This window comes from Condylostylus longicornis, unplaced genomic scaffold (assembly GCF_029603195.1).
Source record: "Condylostylus longicornis isolate FDR11 unplaced genomic scaffold, ASM2960319v2 ptg000080l, whole genome shotgun sequence".
Lineage (NCBI taxonomy): Eukaryota > Metazoa > Arthropoda > Insecta > Diptera > Dolichopodidae > Condylostylus > Condylostylus longicornis.
In genome coordinates this window covers 3,362,798-3,382,862 of record NW_026578048.1, presented here as the reverse complement: position 1 = coordinate 3,382,862, position 20,065 = coordinate 3,362,798, and the positions used below count along the sequence as shown (strand labels likewise).

Sequence of the window (20,065 nt, the reverse complement as noted above, 5' to 3'; positions counted from 1 at the left end):
TCTTGAATTTGCACAAACTAATAAAAATTTATACAAATTTTCGAGCTCTTTGCTTCAAGACTCTTAAAAATTTCCTCACAATTTCAAATAATATTTCGGATAGTATTAATATACCATATACGTATTTATGTATGTATTTGTATAATAAAGTGAGCTGTATAAGCTGTTTCAATTACATTTGAAAATAATTTTAAGTTTAGCAACATAATTAAAGAAGCAAATTTTAAATTAGCAAAACCAAATTTAAAATATATAAAAAATATATACATATATATGTACATATTTATAAAAACATACATATGTATATATGCACTTACGCTATTTCATATATTATTATTTTTAGACATGTACACATACTTAACGTAAGATTTTCCGCAAGAAATTAATAGATTAATGTAAGTGTCGCTTATTATTAGACCTTATGTATATATACATAATATATGCATGTATAAAAAGAAAAAAACGTTGATCACAATTAACTTTAATAATAACATTCAATTGTGAAAGAAATTTATTAAATCAGTTGTTTAAGCAATTGAATTTACTTATAGAGGTACATAATGAAAAGTGATTCAGAATCTAATCATTATTTAGCGCACGTACTAACGCTACTATATATGGGATAAAAATATATACATACATATTATAGAAAAAATGTAATTTTCATTGATAATTTCGACGATAAAATATACTAAACATAACAGAGAAAGTTTCATATCTTATTCTAACACTTTGGTGTATTTTTTTAATGGCTATAATTAAAAATATAAAATTTTAATTGAGGAAAAATTTTTTTCAAAACAATTATTATTTTTCGATTCTAATGTTTAAATTTCAATGTAAAGTCTTTTGAATTTCTTTTTTAGGGGTCTTACTATGTAATTCGATTTTCGTATTCGGAAAAATGGTAATGTAGCACCAATTAATTTGTATGGTACTACCAATCCATTTCTGAAAAATCGAAAATCGCTTCACGAAAATCGAATTACATATAAAGGCCCCAGATTAACAGAAAATAAGTTACATATATAATTACATAAATACATATAAATTATAGATTTTTCTAAAATAAACCCATTAAAATAAGTGATTTAAAAGTGAACTTTGTGCCGTTAATTACACGTACATATATATGGCAAATATGTCGAAATGACTTTAAATTTTTACAAAACAAACCCAATTTTTCACATATGTAAAAAATTACATAAAATAAATTTGAAATATACATAAAATTATATTGAATCCGTAGATGTTTAATGTAATAATTTTTGTTTACATGTACATATATATGTATATGTAGAATAAGGGAGTAATGTCTGAGCACCAAATATTCTTAATTTCATTTTGAAATTTTCTTTTTCTTGCTTTTTCAGTTTTTTTTTTTAAATAGTTATTCCCTTTCCGGTTAAAATTTTTAAACTTAAATATAACATTAATTTGTTTTTATAGGAAAATCAAAATCTCTATATACGTTGCGTTGAGTTAAGAATTCTCTTCACATTAATAAAAAGAATGAAATGCTCTCATGTTATAATGTTGCCAGAATTCTGTTAATATAGTTAATAAGTTCAGATTAATTTTCTTTTCAAAATTTAAAGAGATTTAGATTTTATGTTTCAAATTTAGTTTTAGTTGTAAAATCTAATAATTTATTTGTTTTAACTAAATAATAATTCCAATGATTATTTATTAAAAAAAATTAATAAAAACTAAGCAGTTTTGTTTCAAGTTACGAGTATTACAAATGAAAAAAATAGAAATAATTAAAAAAAATTTACGCCAATGTAAAAATTTGAAAATATTTGTAAATTTTGAAATGAAATTGTAAATGAACTTGCTTCCATTGATTTGGGCTTACTTTAATATTCATAACATTTTTCTGTTCTTTTTAATATTAAAATATTTTTAAATAATAATAATTATGACATTATTCCTAGAATTCAATTATCAAATAATATATTCACTACATGTGAGATTTTTTTGTAATTATTTTCAAATGTAAAAATACTTTAAGCTAAAAGAAAATTTCTGAACATTTGCAACACTTATTTGTACAATTTTAAACCTAATATTAATATTAAACTCGAAATGCTATATTGCTATATCATATTTCTACATTTCCACATATTTTGTCTCATTTCTTTTCCACTGTTTTTTTTTTCTTGTTTTTAATTTGTTAATTTACAATATTTTATATACAATATTTTTGGTATGGTATAGAGAAAATTTATAAAGAAAACAAAACCGGGAGTTCTGCTGGCTGTGTTGTAAATTTGTTAGTTAGCTGCATACATACTTACATATATAGGAAAAATGAAAAAATATTTTTAAAAGTGCTTAAAAAAAATTAATTTGAAATAAGAAGAATAATTTTACAAATTAATTTTAGATAAATAAATTTCGTTTACATAGTACATCAAGGTAAAAGGGCCTTCTCATTCAGGAAAATCTTGTAAGGTAATTAATAAAACTCCATAATAGATTAATTTTAATTGTATTTATCTATTTTACAGCATTTTGTATACTTATAAAAAATGTACATAAATAAGAAAATGTTTGATTGAGAATGTTTGAATATTGTCTGCACCGCATACGTTCGATAAACCACTAACAAAACTGCATTAGGCTACCAAAATTTCAAAAATTATTCATTAAATTACAAGACATTTTAAAATCGTTATTTTTTTTACAATTCACAATATTATATTAAGTATACATAGTATTCACAATATTTACAAAAGTAAATTTAAGTTATTAGCTAGTTTTCAATACGATTTTTTACTGTTATGTCCTACTTTTTTAATTACCATTAGATTTTATTATCTTCAACAAATATGTGTAAGTCTATTATGTAATTATGTATGTACAGCTATTGATTATAGATAGTCTACAATATATTCTTAATTTATTATGTATTTAAGAAAAATATAATTTCTCTAAATTCAATACTTTATTCACAGAAATTATACTAAATATTCACAATTTTTGCGTTAAACTTAAAATTTAAGAACTAAAAACTATTATGGATGTATATGGAAAAATACTCACATAATATAAACATAAACATTTACACATCTGTTTAATTTATACTTACTGTATATGGGCACCTATTTGTATGTACATACAAAGTTGAGCTCAGAATTAATAAAATATAAAAAAATTAAACGAATGAATGTAAAAAAAAATAAATATATGTATAAGAAGAAACTATATGAACAAATAAATAAAATTAAATTCAAATACAATGCAATGAGTACCCAAGAAATTAATAAAAAATAAAAATAAAAAAAAAACAATCGACATAAGAACAAAAACAAAAAATAAATGAATAATAAAAATTTAAAAAGAAGAAGAAATGATTTCATACATACTTACTAAAAATTATAATATCTTTTAATTTAAGTGAAATTATTATAAATTTAAAAATATACATACATACATACAACCATATATGGAAACATACATAAAATAAACTTTATATGAACAAATTTTGTATAGTGTACAAGCTACATATATATTCTTTCTTTTTTTAATATTGACCAGTATATAAAAAAATTAAGTATTGTAGAAAATTGTTTATTCTCGTATAGTCAAAAAAATTTTAAATTAAATTATTGACTACTAGAAAATTTTCATGAAATTGAAAATAAAACTCTTAAATTATTTTATAAATTATAATAATATGTAAATTATGTGTGCATGTATTTGTATTGGTTAAAAATTAATACATTAGGTACATTTTTGTTTATTAAATAAATGTACAGAGTGTATACGTGCTAAAACGAAAGTAAATTTTAAAAGCAGATTAATGTAAGATAAATGTAATTTAAAATTACTAGAAATTATTTAATTATTATATTTTAAGGTAATTTAAGGATAATTAAAAAAAAACAATTATTATTTAATTTGTACCTAATTATTTAGTAAAAAATATTACTTACTTTTATTATAAACTATAAAACAAATATGCCTTTGTATATTATATTATATTCTAACATACAAAAAATATTCAAGAGCCAAGCGCTCGTTTTACAAAACCCATTGTATGACGAATCAGCAAGTCTGTGATTGAGTATAATAAAGAACGTAATAAATAATTAAAAACAAATCAAAAAATTCTCTGCATGTAAGTCTAGTTCTCGAACAAGTAAATCTAATTAAATTAAAATATTAAAGTTCTCAAATTATTAACAAAACTTTCGCAGTAAGAAAATTATGAACTAAAATGCAGTACTAATAATGAATCCAAGAATGCATAATTCCTAATATTCATAATTTTTCTTAATAATTTTTAATGTGTCAAATAAAATTAATTAAAATTATTAATAATTTAAGGCAACAAAATACGAATTTCACTCTGGATATCATTTATATATAAGAGTTGGGGTATGCATGTACGTATTTAAATTATATATTTCACAAAATCAATATAGAAATTACAAGTAAAAAAAAATAAAATTTATAATATTTTTCTCAATAATTTTTAAAATTTTTATTGTAATTTTTTAATTCACAATTTTTTTTTCAACTTCCTTTCCACTTTAATTTCATTTTCTTCTGTATAATAATTATGTATACTCTTGCATATAAGCATGTATTATTATCTGTGTATATAAGCATTTTTATATAGATAAATGTTTGTTATGAATGCGTAATTTATTTAATTATTATATAAATTAAAATTACATAATTTTTCAATTTTTTGTACAAATTTAACTTTTTTTATGCTGTTTATTGAGAAACGACAGAAATTTTTAACCTGTACACAAAGAGAGAGAAAAATAAAATAGGGAACTGACTGAAATGATTTTAAAAATAAATATAGGGGATGCAAAATATAAAGCAAAAGTAGAAAACTTTGCTAAAGAATGTTGTAATTTTAAAATAAGTTTTGATTGGAGATACGCGTTTTTATTTTTTAATTTTACGAAATAATTTACATTTTGTTATTTTTAATTTAAAATTTTATAATTTTAAAGAGGGTGTAGCTATTATTGTGCAGTAAATATTAATAAAGAAGGTCTTGTTTTCTTGCCAACTAGAAATTTATATAGATTTTTATTAAAAACAAAGGGTGCAACGCGGCTCTCTTAACAGGGTTCTCGGAATGCAAGCATAATAAAACATTGATATTTTAAAAAGAAATTTATTTCTACATCTAAAATATTCTTTTTTTTTTAATATTAAAAATTTTTTGTTACATTTACATAAATTCATGTGTAAGTATGTAAGTATATGTATGTAAACAATCATGGCTTGAAATAAAATCAATAAAAGTTATCTCTAATTTTGTCTGTTGTTTTTTTTTTTTTTGTTTAACAATAACATTTTATTCTTTTAATGTGCAAAATATCATACATACACACATATGTAATAAAATGCAGTTAAAAAATTATTAAATAAATATTTTTTTCCACAATAGTTTTTTGTTTATCAATTATGAGCGCTAAATATATATTCATACATATTATTACATATAGACAAAAGTTTGCAAATACAAGATGCTTCAGAAAATAATAACATAACACAAATGGATCAAAATTAAAATTACGGTATAATTTAGCAAATCTTATGCGCTTTATTTTTAATATTAGTTTATTTTTATTGTATTTACAATTGAATTTTTTGAAGAGAACTGCTCTATGTATAGCCTATGTTTTATGGAAAATCAAGACATCTTGCGGAATCAAGTTGGGAAATTTTCGAGAAATGTAATTTTAAATTTATTAAATTAAATTATTATGAGATGATCAAATATATTATATTAAATATAATACTAATATATATATATATGTGTTATATATTATACATATATATATATAAATATATATATATATAATATATATATATTTATATATATATATAAATTATATATTATATATATATATATATATTGTTATATATTATACATATATATATATTAATATATGTTATATATTAATATATATATATATATATATATATATTACTAATATATTATAATGTTGAATTTGTTTATTTTATTATTCAAAAAGGAAACCCTTAAGTTTTTATTTTAGTATGTGATTAAATAATTATTTTCTTTTCTCGCAAGGGAGAAACATTTTTGTTCAGGTTGTACATATATGATGATTTCGAACTAAAGTTTTTTTACAAAATTATTGGTTGGTTTTCAATAAATTCTCAAAATATTCATCAATGAATTTATTCATAATATTTTATTAAAAAAAGAAAAATATTTTTTCTTTATATTTTTCGAAAATTCATTTAATTTTTAATTTTTTTTTTTTCGTTTGTGTTAGCTATTTAAAATTTTTGTTCGATATTATAAAACAAGATGACAAAATCTCTTCAATTAAATTTAAATTTCCTATTCTTAATATAATATTAAAAATTTAATGAATTTTAGTGTATATAAATATCAAAATGTAAATTATGTACTTATACATAACATATTTCTAAATTTAAAAGGAAATATTACTGCACGCTCCGCTCCGCGCATTACATCCTTGAATAATAAATACTGTCATGCATGCATATATATATATGCATATATTTTTTGGTATGATTAAAGGATGCATTCTTAAAACATCCTTGAATCATACTGTATTTTATGTTTTTTTTTTCACATAAATTAATTCTTTAAATATTAATATTAAAAAAAAATAATAGTTTTTTTTTTATTTAAAACATATAAAAAATAATAATTTATTAGCTTTTTATTAAAAAACAAAAAAAAAAAAAACAATGTTAATATTAAAAAAGTTTATGTATAATATAAAGAGAGAAAGATAGATAGAAAGAGAAAAATAATGAAAGAGAAATAAAAAAAGAGACTGAGAGAGAGAACGAGAGAAATTTGAAATTATAGTTAAAGTTGATTAAGTATATAATTTTTTTTTCTGTTTTTCTATTTAATTATTTGCTCTCTTCTCTCTTTTCCTTTTTTTTTTGTTACTTTTAAAACATTTTTTAGTTTATCATCAAAAGTAAAAAAAAATTCTTTTTTTTTTTTTTTTTTGATAAGATTTTTAAAAATGGATGAAAATTATAAATTAAATATATTATTGTTTGTGTACCTATGTTACTTGTATGTACTTAGATACCGCATATAATATAAAAGTATATTTATTTATTATGTATAATATACACAATGTATATTATGAGCACTATACATAATTTATTATGAGTATACAATATTTAGACTAAATTTAAAAGTATTAAAAATTAAAAAAAAAATTTTTTTTTATAAAAATATTTAATGTAAATTATTTTCTTTTCAATTTTAATTATATACATATAATGTATGTATATAAATAATATAATACACGAATAATATTTAACATTTTCATTAAAATTTTAATAAAAAATAATTAGGTGAATGACTGAAAACATAAAAATTTTTTATTAATTTCCAATATTTTTAATTGTTTTATTTTATTTTTAAATTTGTATATGCGAATATAATGAAAAAATTCACATATTATACAAATATGTATAACGTTATTATACGTTATACTTGTATGTACTTATATCTACATTACGTACATATATGCAAGTTTATATAATAACGCATTACATTATAATAAATATATTTTTTATTTACATATACACATATATATATTGTATAATATACATTATACATATTTTATACACAGATTTTTATACTTATTACTAAAATTGTGTAAAGATTCATTTTATTTTTTTTTTACACTACTCGTATATTTTGATTTTTATTCAACGTTTCCACCAAGTTTTCACATTATACAACACAGTTTTTTTTTTATAACGTTATTATATTTTAATTTTTTTTTATTCAATTTATATACATATGTATAAAATAAAATAAAAAAAATATATAATTTTTTTATTTTATTTTATGATTATACTTTTGCCATTTGCTCTTAGTTATACATATAAATATAAAAAAAAAAAAACAAAATGAAAAAATACACGAAACCGAACGTAAAAAGTTTGAATTTTTTTTATATGAAAAAAAAAAATAAAATAAAAAAATAATATTATATGAAAAAAAGAATATGAAAAAAAAAACAATAACAACAACAACAAAACAAGAAATTTAATTCTCTTGTCTTGGAAACTCTGCTGAAGTTTGTTTTTAGTTTTAAAATTATAATCGAAAGAACTGGTTGTGGAATTTATACAAAAAATAAAATATGAAATATTTTAGGCGATTATAATTGAATTATTTTTTTTCCTGTTTTTATTTTTTTTTTTTAATTAATAATTACAAAATCTAAAAAATTGATATTTAAAATTTTTAAAAGGCAATTTTTTTTTTTTTTTTGTTGGGGTGTGAAAAATTTCTACTAATAATTAATAATAATTTCTCCGTATACTTATCAATATGTAAATATATTTGCATATGTACATACATATGACGTACATATATGTATACATAAAATAAATATCTCGAGGCAAAATTATTATTATACATGCATTGAAATTTTAAATTATCTTGTTTTTATTATTAAAAATTAAAATTATAAAGAAGAATTTCATATTATTTAAATTAAAAAATTTTCTTATTATTATTATTGTTATACATATATGCATATATGTATATATTTATATAATATACATATATATATATATATATATTTATAATTAAATATTATATTGAAATTTATGAACCTATAATTTAATTACCAATACAATAGTAAATCGAATAACTTAAAAACGTACACATAAAAATAAGGAAAAAGAAAAAACTAAAAAGAATTTAATAGATGAGAATTAAATACAAAAAAAAAACAACAGAAAAACAAAACAGAGATAAAATTCAAAACGCTCTAAAATACAATTATTATATGTACATACACAGCTATCTAAAAAAACAACTAAAAACGAAAGAAAAATAATAAAAAAAAAAAACAATTTTTTTTTAATTAAAAATTAACAACATATATAAAAACAAAAATAAATAACGTTATAACAATAATAAAAAAAAAAGAGATTTTGTTTTTACAATCAAAATAATTTGAGGTTAGATAATAAAATCTACATTATAAGTAGTGTGTATGTATGAATGTATGTATGTACCCCTATATTTGTTAAATATTTATAATAAATATATTATTATAGTATGTACATGAGTATGTATATATATATATAGGTATACATACTTTAAATTATATTAGGTGTGTATTTTTACATTTAGACAAAATTATTATGGAAAATGTTTTTTTTTATTTTAAAAAAACAAAATTTAATTTTTAGTTGGTCATTTTTAAGTTCACATATATGCATACATATATATGTGTAATACAGAAATAAATATGTATATGTACTTAATTAGAATTACAAAAAAAAAAACAAATTGAGAAATTTTTTTTTAAAATACATTTATTACTTCTTATGTATAATAAAATAATTAAAATTACTTAAATTTCATAGATAAAATAATAAGTATACTCACGTACTTATAATGCCCATACATATACTTATATACATACACAAATAATTTTATTGTAGATAATTTGTTTTTAATAACAATCCGTTTTTGTAATAATAATAAAATTTAAATAATTAAAAAAAATTATGTCAATATTTTTTAAATAAATACATACATGTGTATTTACATGTGTACATATACATATATATATTAATAATTAAATTTAATAATGTTATACATTTTTATTTTTATTTAAAATTTAACAAAATAATAATTTATTTTACATATTATATGAATTTTTAAAGCTTCCCCCCCCCCCCCCCCCCTATAGTATACATACATATTTTTTTAATGAAATAAACATTAACAAAATTAATTTATTCTTATTATGATCTAAATTCTATAGTTTAATTCATATCCGTTCCATTCTTAAAAAAAGGTTGCCAATTTTCACTCAAAAATATTTGAGTTGTTTTTTTTTCCGTTTTTTGTGTTTTTTGCCTTCTTGAGTATAATATACCTACTTATAATGTATAGTCTCAAGTTGAGTTATATTATGTAGATATTGTATATTACTGAGTAACTAATTATATAACAATATAAGAATAAATATTATATAACAATATTATTTTTGTTTTAATATAGAACTTGTAATAGGATACTATAATTTTTTTGTAATTTGAAGAATATTTGAAAAGAAAATTGTAAATATTTTTATAATTTTAAAAAATATATTATGTGTATGTATAAGTAGGATACATATATGTATGTATGTATAGTAAGTTGCGTTTTTAAAAATTACAAATTAAAATCTTAGGTACCTTAAACGGTTATAATATATTTTAATATTCTTTTAGAACGTATTTAATATTTAATGCTATTTTTCACCAAAATGTATTTATTTAATGCGCGAATATCCTAATTTTGTAGGTACTTAATGCTTTAGGATGACTAAGTTATATATATATATATATATATATATATATATATATATATATATATATATAGAGTAATTTAATTATTACACTAAATTTAATAAAACACACTAAATTTTACTAAATTTAAATTTTAATTATTGATTTAATATTTTGTTTAAGATATGTATGTATGTCTATATCTACATTATATGTAGCTTGTTTTATTATTTTCATATCCTATATGATTTTTTTAAAAATATAAACTTAAAAATGACTAAACATATCGAATTAAAATATTAGATTACAAAATATGCTGTTTCTACAATAAGCATACCCACATACATAATATCTATATACAAATTCATGTACATATTAAATATTTTGCATACCCAAAGCCAGATTTCAAATTATTCATAATTATTGTTATACATCATATGTATGTATATGCATATTTTATATTCATCTTCTCCGCTGTATGTATCTTCTATGAAAATTTTTTAGTACAACATAAGTTAATTACATACATTCATACATACAGACAAATTTATATATAAAGATTGAAGAGCCTAAAAAAACGTCGTTTTTTTATTTTAAATTGCTTTTTTTTTGTTTTAATTTATTAATTTTAATTGAATTTTCTCTGTATAAATTATTTCCATTTATCTAGCTATTTTTTTATTTAGTAGGTATTACAGAAAAATACAAAAACAATAATAAGCACAAAAAAAACTTTTAATTTAAAAAAAACAGTGAGAGACACAGAATGACAGAACGAGAATTTTGAAAGAGAAATTCAAAAACAAAATAATAATAATAAAGAAAAAGAAAAAAAAAACATTTTTCACATGCGCATTTTCCAACGTGAAGGCAAAAGGCACACCATTATGATAGTTGCTAGTACATAAAATTATAAAAATTAAAAACACTACCGGCGTTCGCTTAGATTTTTATTAATTTTTTTTTTTTTAAAGTATTTCACATTTTTATTAAGAGATTTAAGTGTTAAAAAAAAAAACATTTTTATAAAAATAAAGAGGAAGAAAATTCAAAAATTTAAAAGAAGAAAAAAAAATATTTTTACATACATTTTTAAATTAATAACAATTTGATTCAAAAACAATAAAAAAAAATGGTGACACTGGCAACAAACAACAAAATGTTTTAAACGATTAAAAAAATATGGTGAGAAAGCTCGTTTAATTTACTTATTACTTTTTATATATGTATATAGAAAAAATTTTTTTTTTTGTGAGATAAATAAAAAATATAAAAGAAAATTAAAAAAATAATAGAGAGAAATTGAGAGTTAAGCATAGATTGAATTGAAAGAAAAAACAAAAACAATATTAAAATTTTTGAGATTAAATTGTGAGAAAAGAGAAAAATGGAGAGAGAACAATAAAAAATTAAAATAAAAAAAAAATATTTCTCTTGCTTATATGATGATTTTTTATTTTTTTTGTTTTTAGTTTTTTTTTTTTGTGTAAAATTAAATTTTTATAGTTAAACGCCCGTATAGAGTTAATTTAAAAATTTTATATTTTCATTTTTAATTGATTCTCTTAAAAACAACAAAAATCAAAAAGAAAAAAAAAACTAACTAGATTTTATTAAAGTTAATTAAACCTTTCGAATTGAATTGCTTAAAAAATTAATTATAAGTATAATTTTATATTATGTATAAATATTAAATATTTTTAATTATATTCGCAATAATACTAAAAAAAAAAGATTTAACTAAAAAATTAAAATTCTTAATTCCCACAAAGGAATAACAAAAAAAAAATCATTTTTGTATTTTTGTTTTTATTTCGTGTGTTTTTTTTTTTTCTTTTACAATTATATGTATGTATGTACACATATTTTGGACTTTATAATTTACTTATAATATAATACATATTAATATTATAATTTTATATGTTGTTTTGTGTGTGACACGAATTATTATTATTGAAATATAATATTATTATTATTATCTACAATATTTATATATATTATTTATATATATATGCATGTAGTTATTTATTATTGTGAATAATAAATGTTATTGTGAATATATTGTGTGTATATATGCATATTTGCTCATACTACCAATAATATATTAAATAAAATATTTAAATTAATGATAATAATAATTATAACATTATATGATTAACTACAAAATAGTAATAACAATAATAATGAGTAATGAAAATGTGAAAATAATTTTTTGTTATTTCGAAAATCTAAAAAAAAATAAATAAATAAAAATTTCATTTTAATTTTATATTTAAAATTATTTCTGTGTTTTTTTTTTTTGTTTTACTGATTTAATTATACTTTTGTTTCAAATAATTAAATTTAATGTTTTAGAAAAATAAAATTAATATTCATGATTAACAAGGCAAAAAAAAAAAAAAAATTACAAGTACCATAATATTATTTTTAATTATTTAACAAATTAAAACAAATTTATTACTTATACTTATAAAAAATACATGTATTTTAAAAATAAAGTGGGTACTTACACATTATGTATTTTTAGTTATATAATTTACTTTAATAATATGCATAACAAATTTATATGCATGTAATATACATACATACTTATAGGTATGTATGATTATGAATACATACATATATATATAAGAAAGTATATATATATCGCTAAAAAAAATCTCTTAATTTATATACGGTTAATCAGTGTTGAGATATTGGGTCGAATAAATTATGCTAGATTAGACAAAATACAATGCCATTTTATACAAAATTATGCCTAAAATTCCGGGGTAGTTTTAAAGAAATTTTAATAATAAAAAAAAAACAACCTATCGATTTGCATGTATGTAAATAAATGAAAGCATTTTTTTAATTAAATATTCTTATGTCTTAATAATCAAAATAAAAAATTATAAATTTACAAAATTTGAATCAGTGGGACAGTGACGGCCAGTGGTAATATTGTTGAATAAAATAGATGTGAATCTATAAGAATTTCACAATGAAAGCTGCATATAAAAATGAAACTGTTAAAACTTTATTTTTTCAAAGATTTTTCAAAATTCAATCGAACAAAATTCTCAATGCAAAAGTAAAATCCATTATATGCCAAATTTGGCATTAAAAATGCAAAAATATCCCAACACTCCTCTTAATAATATAAGTAAGAAGAAAAAAAGCTTCAATTTTTTCTGCTTTTTTTTTATAAAATTTCTTCTATTTATCACTTTTTATAATTAATTTTTTTTTTTTGGTTTATTATTACAATTATTTTTATTCTGCAATTAAATATACCTAAAAATATATTTAAAATAAAAAAAAAAATTTATAAAAAAAATATTTTTTTTTTTTCAAAAAATCGTGAAATAATCAATTTCTGATTGTGCATGCTCACATACCTACGATACATATATATACATATATATGTAAATTATACATACTTATGTATATTCATTTGAATACTCATTATATTTTAGTATAAGAGAAAATATATGTACATAATTGGAAGACAAAACATAAAAATAGACAAAAACAAAAAAAATTGTTTTTTTTTTGGTATTCGATTTTTATATGTTCAACATACATACATACATAACACAATATTAATAATAAAATATTTTTAAATGTTATTTTGTGTTATACTAAAATATTTGCTGTTATACTCGTATATTGTGTTATACTAATTTATTAGACTTTAATAATAATTTTTTCATATAAAAATAACTTTCAATCAATAATTTTTATTTCATTTTTTGTTTTCTAACCTTTTAAATTTTTTCATTTCATTGCATGTATAAATAAAATCTATTAAAAATATAAAAATACAAAATAAAGAAAAAAAAACTTAGGAAACTTGGATAATTTCTTGTTCAAACAAAAAAAAAATTTTTTTTTTTTAAATAATAAAAAATATTTTTGTTTCTATCGCAATTTTTATGTTTAAAATTTAAAAAATAATCTTTAAAAATATTTTTTTTTTGTTTTCATAATCAAAAAATATAAGATTTTCAATTAAAAGGAGAAAAAAGTCAAAAATATAAATAACAAATTTATTATTATTTAGAGAAAAAATAAAAAAAAAATAATAATAACAACAACAACAACCAGCTACAAATCTAAAAACAATTCTTTGAAAAATAATTAATTTTTCCAGCAAAAAACACAAAAAAAAAGAAGTAGAAAAAAAAAATATATCAATTTTTTTTCTAATATTTTAAATAAATGGTGTGTAGTAAATAAAAATAAAAAAAAAAAACGTAATCGTGGCATCTTTAAATAATATTAACCTTTCACAGTTGAAAAGAAAACGAGGACGTAAAAGACGTAGAAACGACGATATGGGTGATTTAGATATTAATCTAATACAAGAATTTTCTAAACGTCCAGCATTTTATGATCGCAGTGATCCAAATTTCAAGGATAAAGATTATTTACAAAGATGTTGGGAAGATGTATCATTAGCATTAGGATATGACGGTATGTATACCTACTTACATATACAAATTCTAATTAATTATTTTATTTTAAATATACTTTATATTTTTTACATGCATAATAATATTATTAATATTATTTTTTTTTTTTAAATTAAATCAACTTTTTCGCGCATTCATAATTTATTTATATTATATATTATACATATATATATACATGTATATGTATGTGTGTATAACGAAAGCTTACAATATAATATTATTTCGTGTTAAATTTTTATTTAGTAAGTATAGAAGATAAAATATTTTTATTTTGTTTGAAAAAATTTAATTTTGTTATACGAGATATACTTTAGAAGTATTCTAAATTTAAAAAATTGTAATATGTATATATATTATATTTGTATATAACCGTATTATACAAATAAAGAATATTTAAAATTTACATATTGTATTTCGTACTGCTAAACACGAAATAATGAATTTTGAAAATAGAGAGAATACAGAAGTAAAACAAATACGTCATATAATTATTTTTTTTCCAAATTTATTCCCTTACTCAATAAAAAACAATTGTTTTAAACTTTCTTAGAAGTTATTAGTTAACAAGCAAAAATTTAAATAATCCGACAAGTCATAGAAAAAAATCAACAATTTGGCCAAAAAAAAAATAAAAAATACAAACTCAAAATATTTTTGCTTGCATCAGTGCTTCCCAAATATCATCACGCGGATACGGCTCGTTTAAAAATTTTTGGCGCTTCGCAACTACAAAGAATGCATTTCATATAAAACGATCTGGAACACTCAGTTAAAATACAAATCACTTTATATAATTGTGCAAAAATTAAGGCTAAAGAAATATTTTTTTTTAAAAAACATCCTTTTTCCCTTTCTTTTTGGGACTTTGGTTCTTCTCTTATAAAATATATACATACATATATTGATTGTTTGGATTTATAAAATTTAAATTTTTTTTGGTTCCTTAAAAATTTCAGAATAAAACCTGGCCCTTGAACATCTAACAATGCAATGCTTTTTTTCATGACACCTAATAAAATTTAATCATATTATTCTATTGTATATACCATAAAAATTAGAAAAAGTAAAATAAAACAGTACACTTAATGGTATTTATGCCTATAGTTTTGTTATATACAACCGTAAATTGTAAAGGTTATGTAATTTTGGACTTAATTGCAAACAGGCAGCAAATTGAATTTTCTAGTAATTTATGCGGTGTATATGCAAAGTTTTAATAAAGAAATCAACAATCAAACATATTTGTTATGCATATCAATTAGAAATCTGTTATAAAAAATTTCATTTAAAATTACATAAAAATTGTTTAAAATTCTCCAGTACTTCTCGTTTTTTTTGTTTTAGTTATAAATTCAACTATACTTATATTTTTAGTTTTTTACTTAAGTATTAAAATAACAACAAAATTTTAATTAAAAGGCTTTTTTTTAAGAATTTATAAATATGCATACATAAGTGTAATACAAATATAGTTGTATACCATATCACCATGTATATGTATGTATATATTTGTAATATATATTGAGAAAGTGGAAATTTTTTTAAGGTACACTTATAAATACCTAAATTAAAAAATCATTTTCAAAACTATGTTATACTCGTAGTCCGTAGATATAAAAATATTTCATACATTTCACCTTAACTAACGATGATTATTGATAGTTAACATACGATAGAGAATTGATAGTAAAATAGAGAGAATTAGAAAAAGAGGGAGAGAGAGAAAAAGAAATGAAAGAAAAAAAATGAATTAAAAAATGCTATTCAATCATAACATAATTTAATAATCTAAAAATTGAAAATATTTTTGGTTGTGAAGCCGGCAATTTTTCATATAAAAATGTTTAGTCCATATTAAGAACTAATATTATTGTTGTTAAGATGGCATGGAGTCAACACTCTATTACACAAATAATATTATTATGGATTTATAGTGATAGATAATAATTATGTATGTAGGTATACATACATACATACGAATTGAATAATTACTGATTTTTAATATATACTCTCTTATACCTTTCTTAATTGAGTAATTTGACTTTGAAATAAAAGATGGTGTTCGGGAAAAATAAAAAGCTTTATATGCATTTCTTAAAATAATGCTTTTTCGTATGCACAATTGAACCAAAATAAATTTCAATTAAAAATAAACAAGTTTTATTCTTCAATAGCTCTTCTCTTCAAATCTTTTTTTCATGGTTTTATTTTGCGAGAAAATAATTTAAATTTCAAATACTAGTATTAAGTACAAAAGTTTAAAATTTTTATAAAAATTTATGAATTAATCAAATTTTTTATTTATTAATTTTATTTATTTGTTTTTTTTTAGTGTCAATGTTAAAAGAACGCATATATCAATTGAGAAATCGCTACAATTTAGAAAAAAGACGTTTGGAAAATTTAAAATCAGAAAATCCAGATACTGCAGTTGGATCACCATGGGCATTATTTAATCATTTACAATTTCTTGATGGTCATATAAAACCACGTCGTTCATATAAAACAATGATGAAACGTGGTGATAATCCAAATTATATTGAAGGTTCTAGTAATTTGGATAGACCATCATCGACATCATCATTAATGATTATTAATAATCCAAATAAAATGAATGGAATCAAAATTATGGCTGAACATCGTTATATACAACAGCTTAAAGAACGTACAGATGCTCAATTACCATCAACATCCAGTTCAACAAATAATAATTTTGATAATGTTGCAAATAATGTTGAAATTAAAAGTGAAAATGATTCAGATGATAATGGATCGTAAGTGTATCTAAAATTTGGTCCAAAATAGTACAATTTTTTTTATTTACTAATTTTTCTTAATTTATTTTTAAATATTGTAAATACATTTAATGTTATTATATAAATGTTCTGTTTTTGTTTTAGTGATGATGACACAAATATGAGCACTAATGGCAATTATGTGGATGCAACTGGTTATCTGTAAGAATATATAACCTAAAATTTAATTTTAACATTAGATTCGATTATTATTTGTAATAAAAATTAATTTTCAATTTTAGGGTAAATGGTAATAGCAGCGATAATCAAGAGATAACAGTTACATCACCATCCCAACCAACCACTAATCTACTTCCAAATATTGCAAATTTACAAAGTATACAAAATTTACAGAATTTGCAAACTTTACAAAATTTACAAAATCAGCAGCGACAAATTCAACAGCAACCAATACAACAACCTCATCTACAGCAACAAATCCATCTAAAGCAACAACAACAACAACCTGTTCAACAACAGCAACCGCAACAATTACAGCAATTACAATCATTGCCCATACAAGGTGAAATTAGTGTACGAAATATATCGCAAATGCTTCAGCAACAACCAATTCAACAGCAACAAGAACAACAACAACAACAACAGCAACAACAACAACAACAGCAGCAACCACCACAGCAACAACCACAACCTTTTGTACAAATACCAAAAAAACCGAGACGTTTGGTGTCTAGATCTGAAAAATATGAAGCATTTGGTCGATTCCTTTCAGCTAGCCTTTGTGATTTAACTGAAGACAAAGCTTTAGCTTTAGTTGAAAAATTTACAACAGAAGTAGTACGAGCTCTCATTGATAATCATAATAAAGAAATTATTAATGGTTATAGTAATCATAAAAATTTATAATTTAATGTGTAATTTTCATTTTTCTTTGTTAGTTGGAAAAGCAATTCCTTAAAAATAATTAAATTCAAAATTTATTATAATTTTTATAAGTGTACTCAAAAATGACTAAAAAAAACTTGTTTTATTATTAAATTTTAAAGGCTATTATTAATTTATGTTACTATTATAATAATGTTTCGACTGATTAATTAATTTATTTTAATTAATTTTTTATTTATAGAATGTTCATTAAATACAAATGTTGCGTATCATGTTTATACGTAGTTTTTACTCAATAAATACAATAATAATTTTCAAAATGTAAACGTATGAAGTATGTAATAATAATTGATTTTATTTTAGGTTTATTTTTATTATTGGTAAGATGAAGAACAATTTTTTTGTAACAGAAATTTTCGTTTAAGAATTAAAAAAAAAGATTTTGGTTGGATAGAGGATTCCATTTTTTAAATGTTGTAATTTCGGTTCTATTCGGAAGAAGAATTAAACTGTTTCATTAATATTCAGTGAAATCTTATAAAAAAGAAATTATTCTGTAAAATTTTAATATGAATTTTATATTTGAATGGAATTTGAATTTTATATTTATTCAGGCTAAAATTCGTATGTGATAATTTACTCATTTTTAAATTTAAAAAATAAATTATCCATAGTATTCGCGTATGTTCATATGTAGATCTTACAAGCGTACGTGCAAGTATGCAATATGAATAAACAATTCAATCATGTAATTTGAAATTTACACGAGATCTAAAGGGATTCACAGATAATACATTATAAGAATTAAAACTAGTTTTTGAACTTAATATTTAAAAAAGAATAATAGAGTGTTTCCAAAACTGTTCATTCTGTTATAATTTTGAAGATTACGCCATTTGTTTATTTAAAAGGCATTTAATTTAACAACTAAATCAGGATGCGTTTAATTTGGCAACAAAATTTTGTAGATTTGGAGATAATTTGTTTTAAACAAAAAAATTATATTTATTTATTTAAAAACACGAAATTTGTATTCAGAATTCTAATTCCATTGCTAGCGTGCTTTCTATTTTCTAAGTATTCACAAAATATCTACTTTTTTGTTTGTAATAAACAACGAATTTTGAAATTAAAATTATAGAAAACTATTAAAAATCATTAAAAATTCCTGATTTTCAAATTCAAAAATATATTTGGAATTTTTTCAAACCATTTTACTTAACATGAAAGATACTAAATGGTACTAAAGATTAAAATACAAAGAATAATGGTGTTTCACTTAGAGAAAAAAACTAATAAAAGAGATATGCATTTTTAATTTTTCATAACTGGGAATTCTTCATAACAGTTGAAAACGAAAGTAGAATTGGTAGATTAAAAAATTTTCTAAAGCATTGTTTTTACAAAAAAGAAAAAATTCCCAATATAAGGATATTGGGGAAAAAATAAATATCCTTTTTTTTTTGTATAAAAACCAACTAAACTTAAATAAAATGGCCATCTATGTAGTAGTAGTTGAAATATAGAAAATAAAAATTTGCAAAATTTCCGAAGGATATATGTAAGATCCACAAAAGTACTTTTAATTTTTGGTACAGTTTAAATTTTAAAACAAAACAGTACATAGTGAAAATTGCAGTATTACCAGAGTAGTTTTAA

General features: G+C 19.9%; 1 protein-coding gene across 4 annotated transcripts; it reads left to right on the top strand.

Annotated features, from left to right (window-relative positions):
- The first annotated feature begins 8,177 nt into the window (after positions 1–8,177).
- On the top strand, positions 8,178–18,620 carry LOC129613025 (bromodomain-containing protein DDB_G0280777-like). Of its 4 annotated transcripts, none has more exons than XM_055526907.1 (8): positions 8,178–8,293; positions 8,661–8,985; positions 10,995–11,493; positions 14,294–14,514; positions 14,586–14,766; positions 17,098–17,539; positions 17,666–17,722; positions 17,803–18,620. In XM_055526907.1, exons 4-8 carry the CDS (start codon positions 14,512–14,514, stop codon positions 18,425–18,427), a joined length of 1,308 nt encoding a protein of 435 aa, XP_055382882.1. In that variant the 5' UTR covers positions 8,178–8,293; positions 8,661–8,985; positions 10,995–11,493; positions 14,294–14,511; the 3' UTR covers positions 18,428–18,620. The 4 variants fall into 4 exon arrangements, with proteins under 4 accessions (XP_055382882.1, XP_055382881.1, XP_055382879.1 ...); XM_055526906.1 differs by lacking the exon at positions 8,178–8,293 and adding an exon at positions 8,295–8,349 and having other exon boundaries at positions 10,998–11,493; XM_055526904.1 differs by lacking the exon at positions 8,178–8,293 and adding an exon at positions 8,295–8,349.
- Positions 18,621–20,065: the final 1,445 nt, after the last annotated feature.

Bases quoted from the DNA above. Each gene is read 5' to 3' on its own strand.
- LOC129613025 (XM_055526907.1), top strand. The intron at 17,540-17,665 runs GTAAGTGTATCT...TTTTTGTTTTAG, and splicing joins GATTCAGATGATAATGGATC to TGATGATGACACAAATATGA. The intron at 17,723-17,802 runs GTAAGAATATAT...TTTCAATTTTAG, and splicing joins GTGGATGCAACTGGTTATCT to GGTAAATGGTAATAGCAGCG.